Raw genomic sequence first — 24,808 nt, 5'->3', positions numbered from 1 at the left:
GCAAAAGGAACGCGCAGATTTGAGAGACAATTTATATGATTTTTACTGTTGGTATATATGTATATATATATATATATATGTGTGTGTGTGTGTGGGTGTGTTGTATATATATATATATATATATATATATATGTATGTATTTATATGTGTGTGGGGCGGGGGGAGGGGTTTATATATAAACACACCCAACAATGCAATAAAATTTAAACAAGTGAGATGAAATTACGTTATTCTTTTCCGGCCTGAAATATAATCAACGCTATCCCCCTCTAATCAGAGGGTCTGCGCACGCCTTTGACGGGGACTGACACTTTACGTAGGTGTAGACACGCTTCGTACAATTTGATGATATCGCGATTACGTAATGGATGTGCAGCCACTTAACTGAAGCCCCCAAAATTCACATTTTATTACTAAATTGTAAATTAGCATAATATCACAGTTTACCTATTCATAATATGCGCCGCTTTGGTGCACTTTGTGGATTATGCATTAATCAACATCAGGTTAATCGCGGCAGGCAAAGTGGAGGGAAAATGACAATGAAGCACAACGAGGGGGCCCTTGGTTCTCGATTAATGAAACTTTGTCTACATGCAACTGAGTCGCTGCGTGAAATCGCTGAAAATGTCATTTATTAATTTATTAATTTTGCTTATTTTATATTGCTTTTCTAGCACTTAGCGTCAACAAAGGCGATGAGGATGATTAATGAAGTTATGAAATGGATGATAGGACATGATGATCCATGTCTTACACAAAATTCTAAGTTGGGACTAATGAATATCGATTCGTCTTATCATTTGTCAAGTAGTTGTTTTTAACTCCAATCTTTTTTAAGGACTTCTGGGTTGACAGCATGTGTGTTGCGCGATGATGATTCGACGAAAACCACCATTTCAGTGAACTTTCTTGACAATGACTCTAATATCAGTAAAGAGAACATTTTCTTACGAATAGCTGTTGTTAAGAAACCAATTCCTGAAACTTTTTCTCGTGGTCTCACGGCACCCAGCTGTTATTTGTTATGGCTGGGCCTGGGGGTATGACTCACGCTGCTGTCAATACTCAATCATTTCCGAGAATCCAGGTCCGCCAGGCAAACCCAAGCGACAATTTTGTTATTTGGGTTGCATAGACAACAGGCTTTAAGATGTTACGATATCGTAGGTCTCGTGGCCCAAGAACTATTTTCCATGACTGTACATGTATTTGTTCCTTCAGCAGTTTGCATTGGAATATTATTCCATTATTTCACTACAGATCAAGTAAAATACACCCTCCTCCCCACCACCACACACATACAAATTTAAGATTGTTATTTTTATCAAAATGTATTGATCAGCTCTCATACTTGTGAGCAAGAAATTAGAATATTTAAATATAGCACTACAGAAATGTAGAATAGATGGTTTTGTGCGTTTTTACGTTACTTATTATAATTACATTCCTTACAGGATTAAAAAAATCCAGAAATTTGTCCGCACACACAAAAATGCTTGCTTTTATATTTTTTAAATAAGACTTGACGTCACATGAGTGTATCGTGTTATTATACATATGTGTAAAGATAATGTTTGAAATTGTCGTGTAAATATTGCAATTACTCCCCCGAGTTCCTCGAACGAAATGAAAAAGAATCCAGGAAAATTAATCCTTCATCAGTCTCTATGGGGGCTATAGGTAATGGACTAGAGCAGCCAATTCCAAATAATAACATATGGGTGCACTTAAGATTTTACTAAAACGTAAGTTTAGGCCATGTTGGGTACATATGTACCCAAGATGGCCTAGTAATATGTTTTGCTCTTCAAACCAAAAAATGCAACTGAAATTGTGAAGGAAGTACAATGATATTTCTTTTATGGGTAGATAAGTATATTGACACATTTACATTTTATTTACATGTGAAATTTAAAAAAAGATATAAGATGTACAAACCAGTAAACAAGGAAAAGACGCAGAGGCGTGGCGTGCATGTAACCGGTGTTACCGCAGGTAACAGCAAAACGTAAAGAATTTAAAAGTTGTTTCAATAAAATTACAACATTGTTAAATACGTTAATGAACACCGTTGCCTTCGAGTAGATATTGCCTAGGACATTTTTTCTGCAGCCGGCAGAAGCGAAGAGGGAGGCCGTTCCTCTACCCTGAAGAGGCAACAAGGGAGAAGAGGGCGCCAATGCAAGGAAAGAGCGGGGAAGGACTTTGGTGTATTATTCATATGCCTGTTAAGGGGCCCTGTTGTCGTTCAGACCCACCGGAGCAGCCAGTGTTGTCACATCGGATTGACAGAAAAGAGCTAAATCCCGCCTAAAATAGGAATACAATTTCTGTGAAGCAACCAGAGTAGACTGCAAAGCCAAGGCTGAATTGAACTACAACTGAGACCAGTTAGGTAATAGACGAAAATATAGTTCCTTGGTGTGATTCGTGATTTGGACAAACCTTGCTCTAAAATACTAAGTTGGCAACAGTAGTACGTACAGCTGGGTTTCCCTTCCACGAAGGAGCGGAGTTCTGTCGTCTGCTCAGTGCTCACCACACAAACGTCAAACTGGCCCGGGAAAAGTGTGGTTCTTCCCCTTCGCAGCTCATTGCAAAGAAACGGAGACAGATGAGGAATTGACAAGGGTCTATCACCATTCATTGGATTTTCGTGGTAACTGTCTCACGAGTGGTAGTTCTTTCTAGAAGTGTTTGTGGCTAAATCACTGTGCTGATTGCAAAACAAGAACGAAATAAACAAATATCTAGCTCGAAGACATGTTTTCTTTACCGAAAATGGGGGGGGGGGGTTGTAATAGCGTCTTGTAGGTATAATTGTCGTACTGATAGCCGGTAACACTTTTTAAAAAGTCACGCCACGCCACTGAAAAGACGTGTCACAATCTGTCACCAAAAGATTACCATTACACATCACAGTACTGCATATGAAAGGTCCTTTATCATCTTTAGTGAGTCCCATACAATCTACGTGAACATGAATAGTGATAAGATCAAATTGATGAAATGTCAATCACGAAGGCATATGGACAAGACAACAAGACTCACATAAAGGATTAGACCGACTGTCAATACAGACGAAAGAGCGTCGTTAGTCTGCAATAGCGGAGCCCAGGGTGTAGCCTACTACCTGAGTACCCTCTGAAAAAGACACTCTTTACACTCGAAGTTTTAAATGTTATATTGGTGGTTTACGGCGATACAGTAAGCGACGTGTATGTATGCACACCAACAAGTTTACAATATACTAAAAACAGTGTTGGTATTAGCGTAGAATTTTACGAGAAATAGATATTCTCTATATTTTCACTATTTACAATAAAAGGGCCTTGCGTTTCACAGGGGGCCAGAATCAGTGGCGTGCCGTTATCTTTGCCCAGGGTTTGCAACACGTATGACACCAAAGTACATACATAGAGATTAGGTAAAGACATCCGAAGATTGCCGATCTTGCACGAACGCGTGACGTCATCAGAGAGGGAGTGAGCTCGGCTGAAGCAGACGGCCCCTAGCATTTATATGGGAGATTCAGAGAGCGAAACTATATTATTACTTTTAGGAGGGGGAAAATATTAATTGTCATCCTCCAAGATGGTATTGAGGCATCCTTTTAATGATTAGTAACAGTGACGTGCACTGAGGAGTAGCTTGTCTAGCAGAGATAGATCAATCAATCTCACGTCTCTAATTATTTTCAAATCACAATATTTATTGCCTTGAAGCCTCAGTTCATATGCAACATTTCTTTCCACGCGCTTCTCGTCCCTCAATGTGATCAGCTGGCAAGTCTGGATACCCTAGCTGGCTCTTCTTCCGCCTTACCAGATCCAGGTATAGACAACCACCCGAAGCGAAAGGAAAGATTTCTACCTGTACTTCCCTTGCTCCCTCGCCCCCCGCTTCAATGGTTGAAAGAAAGTGGTTTCAGGTCCTCCAGTCTATCTCCTATAGGACAGATTGGTTTCCCGTCGATTTCCCGTCGATTCCTTTGTAAATCCTCTAAAGAACTCAGGGGAAAATTTTCTGCAGTATGTTCTCTGTATTTACACAACCTTTTAAACGTTGTACAATATATATGTATAATATGAGATATAGTTTTATTTGTATATGAATGGGAACGTACTTGTATATTATGTGCAGACAAAAATGTTATGGTTTCTTTTCTCTTTTTTTCAAATATGGAATATATAATGATTAAATAACAAATATCTAGCTCTCGTTTTAGTAGTGTTTTATTTAAATAAACTAATAATTTGGCCTCCAATAAAAAATGGGTAAGCTAAACAGTCATAACTACGGAGGTATTAATTTGGGCAAGAAAACGCGCGTTCTAATTGGTTTGGTTTATTTTACTTCACCTTTCTGCCACATTTGGTTATCGCGAAAATGAGGATGAGTGATGATATAATGAAATTGATGAAGGGACCTCACAAAGAACAATTCAGGCTTGGATTCGAACCCGTGACGACCGCGCATTCTTGTTCCTGTGTGTTGTACTCTGCAGTGAATAATGAAATAATTTGGAATGAAAAATGTATCCCAGAACTCAAAAAGCCAAATGAATATCAGTGAAGAAAGTAGAAAAATGTGTGTTTTGTTACCTGTTTATCTTCTCTAATATATTGAATTTTTGCCACCTCCGCTTATGGAAGTCACGAGGGACAATCATAAACAGAGAATTCTGGACTCCTGATTTCACAGTGCCCTTCAGATGCACTGGGAGGAAATTATTTGTATTTTCCCCCCTTTCTTTAGCGTTGCTTTTCCATCATTTTACCTAAATTGTGCCATGACGATGAACGTTGATTAAATTAAACGGATGAAGAGTGGCTACAAAGGAACACTCATGCACCAGAACTCGAGCCCGAATCCTTCAGTATCGAAATCGTGAGATGGAGAAATTAGGGAAATCAAGCAATGAAAATTTTTTGGAAAAATGTTAATCATATACGAATATGGTGTTTCAAAAATCCAATTGAAATTTACGTCCCACTGAGTAAATACGCAGTTTGCTTTACCGATACCCACGTATCCGAATAGTTAGAGCTTTCCACTCATCTTTGTTGTCGGCCGACCTCCGTAGAGGAGTGCAAGTGGCCCCAGATCGGTACCCGGTGGAGGCACATAGTGGTTCGGATCCCACTTTAAATTATAGGTCCAGTCCCGATTAGCTTTTATGAACATAAAGTGGACTTAAACACCAAATAAACCAGCCGCGGGGAGTGGTTATCACTGCATGCTATGACACCATGAGTTCCGGGTTCGAACTCCGACCTCGACATGGGTGTTATTTGTGTTTGTCTCTTCATTAATTGTATTGTATCATCTTCGCGATTAACCAAATGTGTCAGCGACGTTAGGTAGCATAAATCAAATCATTGATTGATTGATTTGGTTTGTTTTACTTCGCTTTTCCTACACTTTTGGCTAATCGTCAAGATGGTACGATAAAATTGATGAAGGGACAAACACAAATAACACCCATGCCCAGGTCGGGGTTCGAACCCGGGATCTCTGGCTTAATAGTCAAATCAACATGTTTTGGATTTTCGAAAGTGGGTGGGATTAACGTGTGCTTCTTTTCAGTAGTCCTTCATTTTGCAATCCTTTTCTTTCTTTGACGTTCTATTTTTAGGAATGCTAGGCCCTAAAGGGGGGATGGGGATTATGACCCACGCCTACCTCCCTTGGGCACGCCACTGATTGCTACCCCAAGTGTCGACATCACCGCACGTCACTGATTAGTAACATAATTGAAAACGCGCTACTTTTAAAAAGGGGGCAAAGTACATGTGAAAAAATTTATTTTGAAAATCCATATTCCTGAAACTTTCTGACCGATGCGCTACAAAGAAAGTTGCGTGTTCTCCTTTAGAATTTCGTCATTTTACAAATCTTAATATAATTTAACAAAAACGTGGCATGCTAAAGAAGAATTAAAGAGTTTAAAAAAAAATTGATTAATAGACTTAGTTTATTTTACTTCGCTTATCTGTCACATATGGCTAATCGCAAAGATGAGGATTCGTGATGATATGATGAAATTGATGAAAGGAAAGTAGACCCATGCCCGGGCGGGCATTCGAACCTGGAGACCTTGGCATCATAAAGCGTTGTGCTAACCACTTCGCCACGAAGGTCAGCATTACAAGTTAATAAACAGAAAATGACAATCATATGGCATCTATGTTTTAATATGCGAGAAACATTTGCGAGGAGGTTATTGAAGTAACAAATAATTATTACTAGACGTTGTGATGAAAATTATTAATATATCTGAAATATCGAGAGTTGACCTTGCAGTCTCTAAATGTACTTTTAGGGTTACGCAAAACCTTTACTCAAAATTGCTAGTGTAAGGCCGCGTACGAATCGGCAGCAGATGTCACCTAGAGTAGGGATGGCCAGATCCGAATCCTCACGGATCCGAAATCTGGATCCGGTTGGTTCTGGATCCTAAGGATCCGGATCCTAAAATTTTTCGGATCCGGATCTGGTACTTTTGGATCCGGATCCGTTTTGCCATCCCACATGCTCTTCTTTGGAAAGTAAGAATGTATTTATAACATACTGTTACCTGCTAATATACATATATATGTAATATACATACACACACGCACATATATATATAGTGTGTGTGTGTGCGTGCGCGATTTGTAATTAATTAATACACTTACAAGGGAGGTCTAAGTCTCCCCCTCCGATTTCCATGAAATTTGGCAGATGTATAGATGTCAAGATGATGAGAAATTGAAGTGGGGATCTGACACCGAAACCACGTAAATATGGCATGGGAAGAAACAGGGAGCATAGGGCCCCTCTATACACCTGCGAAGTTTCATGAAAATCGGAGGGGGACACAGGGGTCAGATCCTTACTTCAATTTGTCCTCATCTTGACATTTGAGGGGATTTTGCCCTGTAAAATGGTTTTTAGCCAGTGGCGTGCGGTGCTAAATCCGGCAGGGGAACAGGTGACCTGCACTTACCCCCCCCCACCTCCCATGCCTGTCGTAATCTAATGCAGTAGACCAGGTAAAACTCAACCCTTACTGAAATGAACCAAATAAATATACGATACATATGTTACAATTTGTCAGAAGTGACATACATGAAGCACGTTAAAATTATGACAATACCATTGTTAAAGCAAATATGATATAATGTAAAGAAAACATTAAAAACAAAATTGTTGATGCACAACAAAGAAAAAAATAATGAAAGCAATTTATTTATGAGTGATCAGAGGAAATAAATGTTTGGTCGAATCCTGTTTCATCTCTCTATTTGTAGATTACGTTGACTTTTTTTTTGTAGAGTTGAGTATTCTTGTAATTCAAACGTCCTCAATGAAATAATTACATTAAGATGGCCGAGTTTTTTCATGACGTCCGCTAGATTTGTAGAAATTGTGACAAAACCCGAACTGTTCCAAACTCCCTTCTCAGGAACAAACAAGGACAACAATAATTTGCCGCTGGAAGAGTATCCAGTTAATCATTTTACAGAGATGTAGTAACTTGTTTGAAAATGCCTTGTGAATGATTTCGTTTTAGTCTTTAATCTAGTTAGTATAGGTATTGGTTTGCTGTCTTTTCTGTAAAGTTCAATGAACTAAAAGCTTTCGTCTTCGTCTTCAGCCGGTCGATCATACAACATTCGCAACCCTACGCTCGCAACATTCGCTTTCTTGTCCTGCCGCTGCGTGCGTCTTGGCTTGGGGCTGGTGAAACAGGTGGACGCGAGCTGTTCCCTCGGAAGCTATTTCGCAGCGTTTAGCCAAGGCATTTAGCAGACGCTTAGACTGTAGAAGATTTTTCCAGTTCGTTATGAATGACAGACGCAATTTTGCAATGAAATATGGACTTACTACACTCAAAACTATCACTACGACTCAATTAAACTCTAGCACATAGCAAAAATTCGACGGAAAAGGAATTCGTAATGTCTCTCGCAGGGAACAGCTAATTACCACCTGAGCGCTAGTGTCGCTTCCAATATGGCCGCTCTAAGTAGGATAGATCTTTGTTTACATTCAGCAGTAGTACAAAAGAGCAGCGTGTTGTCATGACTGGTATGGTAGAAAACGTTTAAATTACGCATTATTTTTAAATATTGCGAATGCGATGTGAATTACAGGTACTCTAACAAACGTGAAGCTGTACTGAGAACGAATCATTTAATTATGATAGGCAAAAATAACACGGAAAATGCAGGCGAAACTATGTATACGCACTGGTTGTCCAAAGCAGTGCTGTATCATCTGCACGTCATGTAACTGGGGTTCTCGGAAATTATTTGAAAATAAAGGAATTGAAATTGACCTGTACTTGAAAAGCTGGGACAGGAGAAAATTGCGAACATATCGTTGCAGTTCTTTCTCGAAAGAGAAAGGCTGGTTTAATAATAATATTCACGATTTCATGACCAGGCTATACTCACTGAAAAAGGACATGGTACTGAATGAAACAGTAACATTAGCATATCCACTTTTTTTCTGGTTACATTTGACATTAATTCATTCTCAAACTATTTTCATCTTCCCTCTTAATCGACTTGCACCTGTTCCAAATTTCACACATACGTAACACCGGTAATACATGGACGCATTGGTTAAGACGCTTCATGATTTTTCGGAAAAAAAAGCTTTATTTATAAAGTACAATTTAAAACTTTACTTTCATGGAAATAAATATTTTTCTCTCGATAAATAAAGTAAGCAGACTTGTGCATTCTTCGTAATTTCCTTGCCGAATTACAGTGTTATATCCCCCATACCAATCTTCTGTCAATTACGTTTTCCCTGATTTATTAACAAATTTCATTTTGTTGATTCCACGGGGTGGAAACACATGAAAACTTTTAATTTGTTCTGACCCATAAAACTATTTAGAGCAAAAAAAACAAAAAAAACCTGAACTGTAGACCTTACTTTCTCCCATATTCACCATGCTTTAAACGACTTCAACACAACGTATCCTACTTAGAGTACTTCCTGAAAATCCCGGCAGATGGCATATCGGTTAATTTTAATCGCGAATAGAGAGTTCAGCTTCCGTGGTGAGGATCGTTTACCTTCGCGCGTGGTCGGAAATACTCGGCGTCAGGCCATAGAGGGAACGACGAGGGTAGAGGTGAAGTAAACAAACGCCCAGTCAGTCACGGTGAAAGTTTTTCTTTGGCGTTACTTTTGGAAATGTTGATTTCGGGAGAAAGAAGTGTTCTTATTATGTTAATATAGATAATTTAAATAGCTTCAATGGGCGATGAGCCTGTTCCCTCTGTTCCATGGAGGGACCGCCACTGTTTTAGCTGAAACAAAAAACACGTATTTCTTCCTTTGGGCCCCTCTATACACCTGCCACGTTTCATGGAAATCGGAGAGGAACACAGGGGTCAGATCCCCACTTCAATTTGTCCTCATCTTGACATTTGAGGGGAGGTTGCCCCCTAGAACAGATTTTTAGCCGAAACAAAAAAACACGTATTTCTTCCTTTGGGCCCCTCTATAAATCTGCCAAGTTTCATGGAAATCGGAGGGGGACACAGGGGTCAAAGGCCCACTTAAATTTGTCCTCATCTTGACATTTGAGGTGGGTTGCCCCCTAAAATAGTTTTTTAGCCGAAACAAAAAAAAAACCATTTCTTCCTTTTGGCCCGTTTATACACACACCTGCCAAGTATCATGGAAATCGGAGGGGGACACAGGGGTCAGATCCTCACTTGAATTTGTCCTCATCTTGACATTTGAGGGGGTTTTGCCCCATAAGACCGCTTTTTAGCTGAAACAAAAAAACACGTATTTCTTCCATTGGGCCCCACTATACACCTGCCAAGTTTCATGGAAATCGGAGGAGGACACTTAGATAACCTCCCTTGTTAGTCTTACACTTTGTAATTATATAACACTGCATACATTATAATGTTTTATTTTAATTTGTAAAACTGTAACTGTAGAACAATTGCGTAATTTTTGTATAACATTTCTATCTTGTTATATGTGTTAAAGGTTTCATCCTGGAATGGAATGTCTCACATTTATGTGTGTTTTCATTTCCAATACATTCGAATGAATACATATTCGTTTCAATGGCATTTACAAAATCACCTCTGATATTTTATGTTAAACAAGTAAGATTATTTTTGTGCACGAGTGTGTTAGCCGATGCGTAGCACAGTATTTTAGGAACAACACTTGAAAAAAATTCTTGTATGACTAACTAATGAAAAATTTCTTTGTAACTTTTGGATCCGGATCCGTTTGGCCATCCCTAACCTACAGTACCGTTCCATCCGGGGACTCAGCCAACCTCCGTTGTCCGAATTCGCGGCAGACGGGGAGTCGGAAGGGAGAACTGAGAGGAGCGACAGCTGCACACTTGAACTCGCTGACACCCTGCGCTTGGCAGCCATATTCTAACTTTCACTTTGTAGAGACAACATTTACTGATTAGACGATGTAAAACTCAGTGATGCTTTAACATTTTATCTATAATACTGAATGTAGAAAAATTGTAAATGATGAAATAGCATGTTACATTTTTAATATGAGTAGTAAATAGGTGGAAATCATTGTGATGTTTGTTTGGCGTCTGCCTCCTGCTTCCGTGCGGTGCGCCTGCGCCCCAGAGCGCGGTGGGTGAAGTTCGGGCTGACACCTGGCGGGAAAAGTGACAACCGTACTAAAAGAGGACATGTAGATTCGGACGACTTGGACGTGACTTCGACGGCACGCGAGAGCAACGGGAGAGAACGGGACGGAGCGCTTGCCAATCCGGACACGGCTAAATTTATAAGCTATTAAAATTGAAAACTTAGTCCTGTTCGAAAAAAGAAAGTGCCAAGTCAAATTAATATTTCGTATAAATACATATATTTTTCTTTCAGGGGTCAGGACAGTATTTGGAGGGGACGGTGGCTTGAGAAGGTTATAGCCCCGGATCTCGGGCTGCCAGTGGGAAAACATCGTCCAGAAGAAGGGGCGAAATGATTATTTTTAAATGACTCAAGAATACAAAGATATAAGTGGACATTTGACAAGCTTAGACTAAAACTTACAACTGAAATCGTACATGTGTGTGTGTGGGGGGGGGGGGGAGGGAGTGGCTACGTGAGGTAACACAGTGGAATATGATTCACAATACTAAAATTAAAATAAATATGTGGGAACAATAGAAATCAAAATATGTTGTAGCTAGTGACTTGATTGATTGAGTTATTGGTTTAAGTCCACTTTATGCACAGTAAGGCTAATCGGGACTGGACCTACAGTTTAAAGTGGGATCCGAACCACTTGTGCCTCCACCGGGTATCGAACCCGAGTGTAGCTAGTGACGGCGCAATAGAAAAGATGGGGGGGGGGGGTAAATCATATTTTCCCGGGGCAATCATGTTTATTATTCCGTTACATACGACACAAAAATGCATAATTTGGCTAAAAGAGCATTCATTCATTTATTTTTTTGTCGTTATACTGGGGGCAGATAAGAGAGAGAGAGAAATTGTCCTGCCCCCCCCCCCTCCTGTAGTGTGGTCACTGCCTATAGCTATGCTTGAGAAGAATGCACCAATTAATACGTTATTAAATAAAATAGATACTCTTAAAACTTTTAATCAAATTATTTGTGAACTATGATTTAAATTTAAAGAGAGCACATACCTGTTTAATTTAATTTGGATGAGTTAACTTCTGAAGCCTGCCATTTCCGAGCCTTCTTCCGGTGTAACTGCACTGACCTTTGAGCCCTAGCTGCTGCGTTCAGGTGGCGGAACGAGCAGAATACTAATTAAAACAAATACAGTAGAGCGTCGATTATCCGAAGTAATTGGGGGACATGCGTGTTCGGAAAACTGGTTTGTTCGGATAATCGAACTGTACATGTTTATTTGCCAAAAAGAAGTACTGTACATTAAATTTATTCATAAAAACAGGCATCTCTTTAAGTATGTATTACAAAGTAACGTACAAAGGGAACTTTAGTAGGAATATATAGTATGTGGTACAGTTTATTAAACAAAAATATGTACATATTACATACGCATTTTGCATGAACAATACACACAGTACACAAAATTAACGTTTAAAAAAATCCTTTATTTTGGTCTGTCTAAGCAAGCCTACACGCTTACGAGCAGCTAAGTCACGTACTTTTTTCATTACAGATATCTGAAAGTGAGCGAGTACACAGTTCGGTTAAGCGGTCGTTCGGTTGACCGACGTTCGGATAATCGACGCTCTACTGTATGTGACAAATATATATATAAAAAACAACGTGTTGAAGCTATTGACGGCGCCAAAGAAAAGACAGAAGAGAAACGTGGAGAGTGCAGTGATATTTTACGGGAAGCAGTCACGTTTATTACACCCTTACATTTACATATAATATTAAAATGTTCTGCTTTTAGATCTCGCACAATGCCTTTTTCACAAAAATGGGCAATCCCACATTTTTTATAACAATCTTGTCTTTTCGTTTACTTACGCAATTACCGACTGGAAAGGCTGTGATATTTTAGATTTCTTCCGTTAGTTTTCTGATAATAGTTTTCACAGCTTTCCATAGAATTTAGGCATGAATTCAGTTGACCAGAACAAAATAATCTTATTTTAAAACATACAGCAAAAAGAAATCCAACACGCTTAAGTTAAAACTCCCTTACATTGGAAGCCTGGAGAGAACAAAACAGGGGTTCCTTCGTAACACGATTTCTTGAAAACCATTTTATACATTTGAATCAACTTTGTGCTAAAATGATTAGAAACGATTAATCTTAACAGTAAAAGTTGTAACTTTTCCCCTGCTACTATATTTTAGAAGATATTCATTGTCAAATATCTCAATATTTGCATAAGGAACCAGCCTTTTCCGTGCCGAGCTTCTCGACGATGACGTAATGCATCCATGGACAACTGCGCATACGATTTGCACCGCCGAACGAGCTCCCCCTGGTATGACACATATGCTTGGTGGTGAGGAGCTTCTCAAAACAATCGCAGTGTCAAACGATTCTAAAGTTATTCTCGAAAAAAAGGAAAAAAAAACAGTTTCTTATGTAGAAAACCTTTTTATCTGTACCATACTCCTAGACCACTGATGAACTTCATAACTGATGACGTCAGACCTATCAGAGGACGTTTTACTTTAGTGACGCATGAATTTCAGCCATGTTTGATGGCGTACTTCTCAAGAATTGAAACAAATATCTCAGAGATATTTTGTGTTTGTGTCATTATCCGTAAAATGAATGGATATAAAAACAAATTTCATGCTGTAGTAGAAATATCAAATATCCATTCATAAGTTTTACATAGAATGGATACTCTATGCTTTTTAATGTTCAACCACTGTAGCTTTCGGAATATTCGGTATCTCGAAAATATACATCAAAACGAGAAATTTCTTTCCCGACACTGGTATATTCAAGTAGTCCGATCTAGGGGTGTGCGGGACAGAATTTTTTGGGTAGGGACGGGAAAGTTTTTAAATCCCGACATTCGGGACGGGAAAAATACGCCATTTCCCGACAAAGTCGGGAAATTTTCGGGACGGGAAATGTTCGAAATTTCCCGAAGCTCTGAAAATCTCGAATTCTACACGTCATTTTCACTTTAAGTGATTGTTTTTTTCATTTCTGGGATAAAAACTAACAATTTCCGATAAGTTCAAGAAACTTGCAATGAAGAAAACGTCGAGAATTAACGAATTTTTGAAATGACCATTCGGTATTTCCCGACTGCTCGGGATCCCGAAAATCGGGAAGTCATTTCCCGAAGTCGGGATCGGGACGAGAAATATTTTTCCTGATCCCGGTCCCGACTTTTCGGGAACCCGCACACTCCTTACCTTTGCATTGGCTTCTTATTTGCTGACACTTTTTAAAGTAAATGTAATGACGTCACATCACAGAGCATTATTCTGCCTAAGATGCACTTTGAACGTACCCAGTGTATTTGTCGTCTGCTAGTCGAAGGTGTAAAATCGAAAATTCAGTGTATCCATCTATCCTGTGTGTTCTGAAAAGTGATGAACATGAGTGCTAGTATGATTGCTAGCATAATTCTTATATAGTTTCAGATATTGGTGTGTGACGGTTAACATGCATTTCGAGAATTTGTCAGACAGATAGGTGTTAATTCAAAAAGTGTTAAACATGTGTGCTAGAAGTTCAGATATTAATTGCTGCAACATCGAATGAAGTCGTCTTAATGTAAACATGGCATCCTCAACCGGGGATAAGACCGTGAATAAAGTAGCTTTATGCTCGGCAATATTTGCTGGATTTGCGTATGTTGGATATTCAGTTGTAAGGACAGCATTCTGCAGAAAACTTGGGCGACGGGAAGGAGATGGTAAGTAAAATGTGTGCACGATAAAAAAAAAAGTATACTGCGTTGAATATCGGCTTGTGTTGTAACCTTGGTAATATATTTTCCATCCCGGTTGATACTTATTAAGTATGTTTTCCTGCTTGGTACCTAGAATTTCATTGTAAAGTCTAATTAACAAATAATGTTAACGAAAAAAAGCATGTGAAAATAAAGATTCAATCACCGACATTTTTCTTTCATAATTAGAGGCCCCACTTTTCACCACACGGTATAACTGTAAGATCTATGGCAATAATTGGTTACTGTTGCAACATTTGAAATTTGTACTCTTTCTTGTACACACCCATGTGGGTACAATTGTAACACTTTGAGATTTTGTGTGTGATGAATGGTTTATCATAGTATTTGCTCGCATTATTGTGTAATGGAATTCATTACCAGTTTATAGACGAGGTTTTAAGTCGCGAGTGAAGTCTTGTAATCAGATGCCAGAGTGCAAGGATGTAATCCTTGATAAATCAGTGGTACTTCGAAAGTTCATTCATACATGTACTGAGAATTCTACAATCATTCCCTTCCAAAGGACTAGCGCCATTAGTAGCCACTTCCGTAAAATGTATTTAGAATTAGACTTCAAGGGGTTTGGATTTTTGCAAGCAAATATTCATTGTAAGGTAACATAAAGAGCAAATGATGTAAGAAAGTTTGGAAAAGTTGATTTCTTGTCTGGGCCCAAGTTCCTCTTGTGTAATTTGATATTATCATGATACAATGGCATTTTCTACATGAATTGAATTCTACACATCTCTATGAGCACTTTATTTTGGGATTTCACATTGGATTTTTTGTGCACAATGAATTTTTCCATCCTGCTCCTATATGCTTATGTGAGTAGGTTAAGCAGGTCAGGTTTGGGCTGCTTAAAATTATAATGGGTAACAGTTCCGATTGTTTTATGCTTTTCTCAAATTCTCCTAGCAGAAAGACTAACTATCGTAGAATTTTGACAATCATTGTCACACGAAATTTGAACCTTTCTTAAAGTAATAAGCCCTGTTTGGATTTCTAAAAAAAAGTAATTTATGTTGAAAAAAATATCTTAAAAATTACCTTACGCGAGCATGTGTGCTCCTCATGGACAAGGCATTCTCCATTGATGGAAGTGACAGTAAGTGTCATAGAAGGTACCTTGCAGGCTGTGATCAGTGGTAGAAAGCATCTAGGGATCTTATTTTAATGCTAAGATACCTGACCCACCTAACTTAACCATGAAAGCATTTAGGGTTATTATTAAAATGCTAAGGGGACTAAACATGACCTACCTAACCTAACTACAAAAGCATGTATTGAAGAAAATCTTCAAAAGTGGACTTATAATCAACAAGAAGAAAGTGTTTACAGTAATTCGCCTGCACACAAAATACTTTTTCATTTCATAAATAATAAGACTTGATGTGATATGCTATTATACATAAATATAATGTGTAAAATTTGTGGTGTAATTATTGGAATTACTCCCCTGAGTTTCTTGGATGAAATTAAAGGGTACAGCGCCTTGAATAACGTAGTGTGGAAAACGGCACAGTTCTGTGCACTCTAGCTGGTTCCACTCGAAAATGATCCACGAGAGGCGCTGGTGTTGAACCCGGTGCTTGGTATTCGTCTGCTTATAATGGAAGTAAATGGAGTTTTCGCTGCATCGTCAGATTCTTTTACATGAAACATTTCTATGAATGTGATAATTGCTATGATATTTGGTACAGTGGTCGCGAAGATATTAACGAACATTCTAGACAGTTGACCATGTCCTGTTATCGTCATAGTTTCGTTAATAATACGGGAGAAAAAAATACGCATGGAATGCTCTTGGCAACTAAATGTTTGTGTATGAATTAGGTTCATTATTATCATCATCATCATTTCTTTTAAAGATATACACACTGAAGCATTTGTATTTTGGATATTTACTGTCTCTTTTCTTCCGCTTTAAACTAATCGCAGCGATGATGATAATGATGATTCCATGAAACGACAAGGGGAACCTAACAAAACTTTCTTAGTGCCATCGACATGAGTGTAAGGAAACTTTCAAACCAATGGGACAAGCGACACAGGATATTCACACTGTCACACTAGTGACACACACTTCCAGACTGTAAAATAGCATTCATTGCACATGAGGGTCCAAACAGCAAACGACATTTTCATATGGCGTACTTCGGTCGGAAAGCTCCTTAATGGAAGGGTGCTCAGACCGAAGCGACGCACTACAGGGGGAGTTCCCAACTAAGTGACAAGCGACATGGTGCCTTCAGTCTATTGGCAAGCGTTCGCTGCTAATTGTGCGAACAACAGATAGGCGACACGAAAAACCGCACATTACAACAACAGATAGGCGACACGACAAACCGCACATTACAACAACAGATCTAGGCGACACGATAAGCCACACGTGTTGCTTGTGTGTCGCTCAAACTGGGCCATTTCCTCAATAGCTTGCAACATGTTGCCGTGGTTTGTTGTTCGCGCATGCGCGATGCAATGAGTGTCTTGCTTTGACACTTATCGCTTGAGGATTTCACCAACCGAACGCTGGCCTGTGCTTCCCGTCATGCCGCTACGATGTGAAATGTTGCTCTTGATTGGCTTGTTTCCAAGCAACATGTGTCGCTTCGGTGTGAAATCCTCATATCGTTTGTCACGTGTCGCTTTGGTGTAAAATCTCCTTGAGGAAACGGTGCAGTCGGAGCTTGTGTCCCTACTGTTCGAAAGGCTGCATTGATTACGGACTGCTAGCTTCCAAGCGACACTTGTGGTTTGTCGCCTCGGTATGAAATATCTCTCAGGATACTCTTTATAATCTAATAACATAGAAAAATAAAACTCTAGTACACAATCCAACACCTGATGTCCGGAATCACTTTGCGATGTTTCTTCTTGTGTTACGCATGCTATTTATTTATTAATTTTATTTTACTTTTCTTTCCAAATTAATGTCATTTCGTGACTGCAAATCACTCCACAAATATAACTGTTTCCATCAATTCATGTACCGCCTTTCAAGACAAACAAATCTACATAATATATTCCAAAAGCTAACAAAGCCACATTTCTTTCATAAGAAAATTAGCACCGACATTGATCGCACTGCCATCTATGTTTCTCATCCGTCTGGGGAACCAGTTCCTTGGGTCGTTTTCCACACTATGTTATTCAAGGCGCTGTATGAAAGGGAATGGGGCCAACCCTTTATCACTCTATATGGGTGATAGACTGGAATGCCTATATAGACTGGAATGCCTGAAAGCATGAGCTTTCAACCATTGCACTGGTTGGAGGGTCTAAGGGGAGGGGGAGTAAACATAGAAATCTTCCCTTTCCGTGACAGCCTCTACCTGAAACTGGTCTGGCGGTCGAAAAGTCTGCTCGAGTAACTTCTTCCATCCTGCCTGGTGATTGTACCAAGGGGTGAGAAGCACGTGAACAAAGTATTGCATGTGAACTGTGGTTTTGAGAAGAAAAAAATATATTGAGATTTGAAAATCATTAGATGCATGAGATCATTGATCTATCACTGCTAGACTTGCTACGCTACTCCATTGCATGTCACTGATGTTTGATACCAAAAAGTAATTGCAGATTCAATTTAGAAGTTACGTTGAAGCATTTTAAGGTTATATTTGTTTGAATTTTGCTTTGAGTCCACTTTATGCACAAAATGGCTAATTGGTACTGGACATACAGTTTAAAGTAGGATCTGAGCCACTGTGTGTGTCCACCAGGTATCAAACCTGGGACCCCTTAATTATAAGGCAACGATATTACCACTGCACCATCATGGAGGCCTTTTCAGCTAATGAGAAGCTGTGCTTCACATGCACAGGAAAATAAAAAAGGGTCATTCCATGTCAAATCAACCAATTTTTAAAAAATTGTTGCATGACCATTTTAGAAAAATTTCATTTTTAGTACATAGGTTTGTACATGTTTCTAGATATCAAAACCAATGTTCAAAAAAAATATTGTCTTTAGTTCTCCTGGGGCAGCCATTTCTCCAACATGGCGCATGGCTTTTTTTGCTCATGTAGCAGTATACAGAAACCTTAATATCTCAAAAACCATTAAAGCTAGAAACCTGAAACAAAATTCATTTTGTAGCTAATGAAGTATACTTCCTATGATATTCAGGTATGTTTTGCTTGAAATTGCATCAGACTAAATTTTGGATTCATAGTTTAGTTTTTGGATATCAGAAGATCATTTTGAATGTTAGAAAAACCTGTAGCATTATTGTTGCACTTTAGTTGCTTTACATAACATCTTCCTAAGTGCATTCATAACTATGATTTGCTTCATAATAAAGTGAAGCAAGTAACCCAGTATTCCAAGACAATATTTAGCTAGCTGTGTCATCCTAAGTTCTGATAGTGTAATTTCAGTATCCTTATTATACGCACAAGCATTTTCTATATGAATCAAATTATGATGTTATTTACTGTGGCTTTGTGTGGAATAATTTTTCTATCTCGCTCCTATGTGCTTATGTGAGAGGGTTAGACAAACTAGGTTTGGAGCTCTTAGCTTATACATGCTTACAGCATTGCTATTTATACATTTTAAGTGGATTAAAATTGTTAGTAATTTCACACTTTTCTTCCCCTCCACCATGTATTTCATGTACAAATAATGCTTCAGATAACAATGGCTTATGATTAGTAATAACACTAAAATACAATGCATTCATTAGTTGTGCCGCTTAAACTCATGCCCGTGTAGTAGCTGGTAAAGTGGGATCCATGAGTATTACCATGTAAATTGTCCATCACCATGTTCGTGTACTTTATTTGACCCAATAAGAGCTTCAATAATTAAAAGAAAACTCAAATCAAGCTGTTGACAACTTCTGCACCAGCATACATAAAAATCTATCGCTTAAAAACACACAGGAATGAAGAAAGAAATGTATGAAAATAGTCGTGGACAATTTGCATGGTAATACTCATGGATCCCACTGTACCATGTTGCTTGCCATCAAAATCAGATGTTCCTATCCCCTTTTTTGTCTGCAGCACTTCTTTTGATTTTTCATTGGAATAGGGACACTGTTTAACATTGGAGGTTTCCAACTCTCTGAAGTTTCCACCCAATATTATTCAGAACAACCATATTGAGATGACATTATGGCAGCAATGGAAAATATTAATTTGTGAGAAATGTGAAAAGTATGTCACTGTCTGCCACATTTTTTTTTTTTTTTGGGCTTGGAAAGCATTTTACATATGTACAATGTAGAGATCTAAACCACATAAAGAGTAACAATACAATAGTAAGCAGTAGTTTTCAGTTGGTAAATCAAAATTGAACAAAGTATAAATGTGATGTTAAATTATTTGTAGGAAAAACGAATCCGAAGTGATAATACCACTTTGCCTTGTAATGAAGTGTTCCCAGGTTTTAACTGTGGTGGGGATGCATTGCAGAGGTTAAGGTCCCACTTTCAACAGTAGGCCCAGTCCTGATTAGCCTATGTCAGAACAACCATTTTAAGCACACATCAAGATTTTAGTAGTCAATAAATGGCTGCGCACTGAGAAACACCTATGGAATAGAAAAATCATCTTGGACAAGATACAGTTTGTGATCAGTCTATGCTTCTAGACATGAATAGAATTTGATCCATGTAGAGTATGCATGTGTCCTTTCCAATGACTGGTAGCTAAATTTTAACATGGACATAACAGTTCCCCATGGGTGGAAGGAAAGTGCAGTTGTAGTTACAGACGATGAATAGAACAGGCCAATTACCAATACCTAGGGAGACAAATTTATGGTAAATAAAAACTGAGGAGAGCGGTAAATAAAATGCTAGATCAGCGGTGGAAAAAAGAAGTGGCACACACTTTTTCATTATGAGAGGAAACAACATACAAGAGAGCTATACATTTATAAACTACTTCATTTTTATGTACTGTACACATACACAAGTACTTAGCTGTCCAACCAAAAATAAAACATCAACACAAAATCACTTCATTTCTAAATTGCATATCTCAAGTGATTTATTCATTGTATGTATTTAAAGGATATCCTTGTTGTCCAACAAATAAAATAATCACTACTGCACATACACAAACACATGCTGAAAATCACATGATGATAAACAAAATTCATTCATGACTGAACACAAATGACACCATTGTTTCCCTTGATGTGCAGGAACAGACTAATCTTATCGCTGCTACAGCTAGCAAGTTCAATGAAACTGGAAGTTGAGTACACATTCGGGGGAAGAAAGGAATGCAGCTTGACAGGGAGCAAAGTTTTCGAACTGAGATTACGTGCATGGGAAATCCCAATTTGCAGCGTCTTGCTGATGTGATCGAAGATATAACATTCTTCAGCTGCAAGTGGTAGGAAACTTTAGGCAAACGTTTTGTTACAAATCGACAGTTTGCGCGCACAACCTCGATTGCCTGTTTTTGCGTGTTTTCTACTTAATTTGATGATATTTCGCGAAAAAGTGTTCATTTCGTGGAAAATGACACATTTCGCATTACTTCGCGAATAAAACTCATGCATATATCATCATTGGGGGTGTAGTTACCAAAATTGCATCTTTTTTTCACATTTCACACATCGCGAAAATTCAACGTCCCTACCAATACCCAAATTTTCACCTAGGATTGAAAGCCAGAAATGTTATTCTAAGGGAGTTTGCAGACTAAAGCAACATGTTCGGGTTTCACACCGAAATGACAAGTGACAAGCAATACAGGCCCTTTCAGTCTATAAGAAAGCATTCACCATGCATGAGGAAACATGATGCACTATTGAGAGAACAGCCTAGCCCGAGTGACATGTGCAGCTTGTTGTTTCACTTCAGTTTAGAAGGTGCATTTATTTCTGATGGTTGGTTTCCAAGTGATACGTGTCTCATCACTTCGGTCTGTAATCTCCCTAACTGCTAATATGTCTCGGATGTATCATTCATCCTTTCCCCTCATCTTTTCAGTAACCTGTTGAGGTTGACAATTGGCAATTTTGGAGAGGGTAAATCTGGATAGCAGTCTTGACATTGGTTTTTATGTGAGAAAGCTTGAGAAAATTGGGTGTCCATAAACCTTGCCTTTACACAGAATTTATTACTTATATCTCATTACTTGAAAAGAATGTTTGCAACAAATTATAACGGATGTTCAATTTATGCATCATTCAGTAAGAAATCTAAGTAGGATTAAGTATGTTTTCAAATGTAAGTTTTATTTTTTCATTTCTTATATACACAGTTGTTATATCTAATGGCTGGATTTGCCGGCCCCCGTGGCAGAGTGGTTAGCACATTGTGCTATGATGCCAGGGGTCCCGGGTTCGAATCCTAGCTTGGGCATGGAGGTTTGTGAGTGTCCATTCATCAATTTCATCATATCATCACTCATCCCCATCTTCGCAAAGTGGCACAAAAAGGAAAGTAAAATAAAGCTAAGCAATCAAAATCATAGTTGGATTTACTTTCATTGCCATAATTACAAATTAAAGTGGACATGTCTAGCAAGCAGAGTGAGATAGAGAGAGTGAATGAGTGTTTGTTTTAGCTTAATTGTTAGTGAATTACCCATAAAAACAGAGTTTGGTATGGGCAGTGATATTTTTGGAGTGTGTATTGGGTTAAAAGACAAATTTGTCGTAATGCCTACATTGTTTTTTTCTTCACTATATATATAATTGGCATGAAGGCTTTGTCTAAGATGGAAGCATGAATGTTCTGGTCCATTTTGCCTTCAAAAGAAATTTAACACTTTAAAGTGAAAAAAAAACCAGCTCACACAGCCTATTTTATACTATTAGTTATATGCTTTACTGGATGAGGCTTTTGTTTTTTACCTGGCCACATTGTACAGTGATAGACCAAGCAGTATCCACTTTGTTCCCCTTATTAACCTAAACACATGTTAATGGAGAGACACACATTTGGGTTGTGAATCAATATGGGAAATCTTTTATTTTAATAATAACAAATGTACTTATACTTCATGTGAGCACTGGCTGAGATGTATAGACATGTTACACACACACACACACACACACACACACACACAAACACAAACACACACACAAACAAACAAACAAACAAACAAACAAAAACAAACAAACACACAAAAACAAACAAACACACAGACAGACAGACAGATAGATAGATAGATAGATGTAAAGTTCCCTGTGCATATAGCACTGTTCTTTGAAGGCTCATTTAGTTGATGTGGAAGTAGGGCCCCACACATTCTCAATCTTGGCCATTTTGGAGGTGATGTGATCAGCACCACACTCGACCCACCTTTACCCCCAAGGGTTGCTCCCAGGTACCCATTGATTTGATGCTGGGTGAGCCCCGAAGCTTCTTTATGCTAGAGACAAGGCTGGAAAAATTCTGTCCTTAGATCACCCATCCCGGGAATCAAACCCAGGTCTCCCATGTGCCAGTTGCATGCCCTACCAACTAGACCACCTTGGCTCATACATACATATTATCCAGTACACTAATTTTTTCATTTATCCTTTAATTTTTTAGGTATCAGGCATCGCTCCTGTAATTATCAGAGTATCTGTACATATAATTTAGATATATCAAAATGGAAGTGCCATATTAAAGTAAAATACAGTAGATTTTTTTTTTAATTCGAACTTCAAGGGGACACAAAAATCCTTCGAATTATCCAAGATTCAAATTTACAAAAACACGATGTCATTAAAGAAAGTTTCAAGGGGAATAAACTTCTGTTTGAATTACCTAGTAATTCAAGTTGTCAAGATTAAAGAGTAGTAACATTTTAGTGTTTTGAAATATTTACATTAACTCTTTAATGTTCAAATTGTAATGAAATCTTACCTCCAGTGGACAGCATGCATATGCAGACCACTGCCTATAGGCTTGAATGATTGATTGATTTGGCTTATTACATTGCGCTACAATGTCAGGGGTCCCAGGTTCGAATCCTGGCCTGGATGTTTGTATTCATCAATTTCATCATATCATCACTCATCCCAATTTTCACAAATGAGCCAAAAGTGGCACAAAGAGCGAAGTGAAATAAACCAAATCAAATTATTTGGCTTATTTTACTTTGCTTTTACTTTTACTTTTACTTTTACTTTTGGCTAATCACAGCATGCCTTTTCTCTGAAACTACAGATGATATTTTATTCTTTTTTGTCATTTATGTGCATACTCAAATTACAATGCAATTAATTAGCAAGTGTGAAATAATTAGTAACAAATAATAATAGATCTCCTAATTAGTGGTTAATACTTGTTCCTGAGGTTCTGGGTTTAAGGTAGAAGCACATTTCATTAAAATATTACAAAATAATAATAATAATAATAAAAGTTATTACTTCTATCTTTATGTTCCTTCTGCCTCTTTTGAAGTAATACAGGGTGTCTCAAAAGTAAAACCTCAAACTGACACAGGTGAAAGTACACGATAATAGAAGCAAAAAAGTCTCAGTAAACATTGGTCTGCAAACGAGCCATTTTCGAGATAATCACGAATGTGTACAAGCCGTACCACCTCTTAGAAATGTTCTGTTTGATTGCAACCCCACCTCTTGGAAATGTTCTGTTTTGTAAACAAAGAGCAAACCTCGGACCGCACAAAGCACTTGGATGTTTACAAAATGCAATCAGTGACAGCTTGGAACCACACATTCGCACACATTATTAGCATTTTACCAACTAGGACGATGTTTACAAACAATGAAGTCAGTGGCAGCTTGTAATCACACATTCGCGATTATCTCGAAAACTGCTAATTTGCAGACCAATATTTACTGAGACTTTTTTGATTCTATTATCGTGTACTTTCACCTGTGTCAGTTTGCACTATTACTTATGAGACACTTTATACTAATTTTCGTCATCAACTTATAATTACATTATCATAATCAATAACAGCCACCCATATAAGCTAAAACTGAATATATTTCTTCAGAAGGCCAAATAAGGAATAATACTTCCTGGCAGGTATACAAATTTCTGTAGATCATGTAAAATTGTACTTCAAATTGGTCCCATGCCAGTCTCTTCATGGTTGAAAACATTTGCTAGGTACTTCATGTCGATTATTATATCTTGGTATATATGTTTGATGAATATCTTTGTTTTCAGGTTACCCTGATGATGAGCCAAGACTCTATTTCCGCCGCTTGTCTCAGACAACACAAACTGACGTCTTGTTAGGGAATTTGGACACAGGAGGATCAGGACGAGTTATTCTTCGCCCTCTTTCAGTGCAGGAGAGAATAAGAGAATTAAATTTGAGAGCACGGCAATTCACAGACACAATGTTGGCTATTAAGGCAAATGGGCCATCTCCTAGACACAGTCCTCTCCCAGGTCCAAGAAGCTTACAGGTAACAATATTGCAGATGTTGTTTCACACATACACACATTGCTCTCATATATATTCTTACAATGTAG

At 38.3% G+C, this 24,808-nt stretch overlaps 1 protein-coding gene across 2 annotated transcripts in view; it reads left to right on the top strand.

Moving 5' to 3' along the window:
• The first annotated feature begins 13,991 nt into the window (after positions 1-13,991).
• LOC145984040 (uncharacterized) overlaps positions 13,992-24,808 on the top strand; it is a 59,670-nt gene continuing 48,853 nt past the window's right edge. For both annotated transcript variants that reach the window (XM_083117380.1, XM_083117379.1), the window contains exons 1-2: positions 13,992-14,355; positions 24,497-24,741. In XM_083117380.1, coding sequence (XP_082973506.1) covers positions 14,220-14,355; positions 24,497-24,741 — 381 coding nt within the window. In that variant the 5' untranslated portion in view covers positions 13,992-14,219. The remainder of the gene's footprint in view (positions 14,356-24,496; positions 24,742-24,808) is intronic.

Source organism: Lepisma saccharinum, chromosome 2 (genome assembly GCF_977018435.1).
Source record: "Lepisma saccharinum chromosome 2, izLepSacc3.1, whole genome shotgun sequence".
NCBI lineage: Eukaryota > Metazoa > Arthropoda > Insecta > Zygentoma > Lepismatidae > Lepisma > Lepisma saccharinum.
Note: the sequence above shows the minus strand (reverse complement) of the source record. Positions and strands in the feature narration are given on the sequence as shown.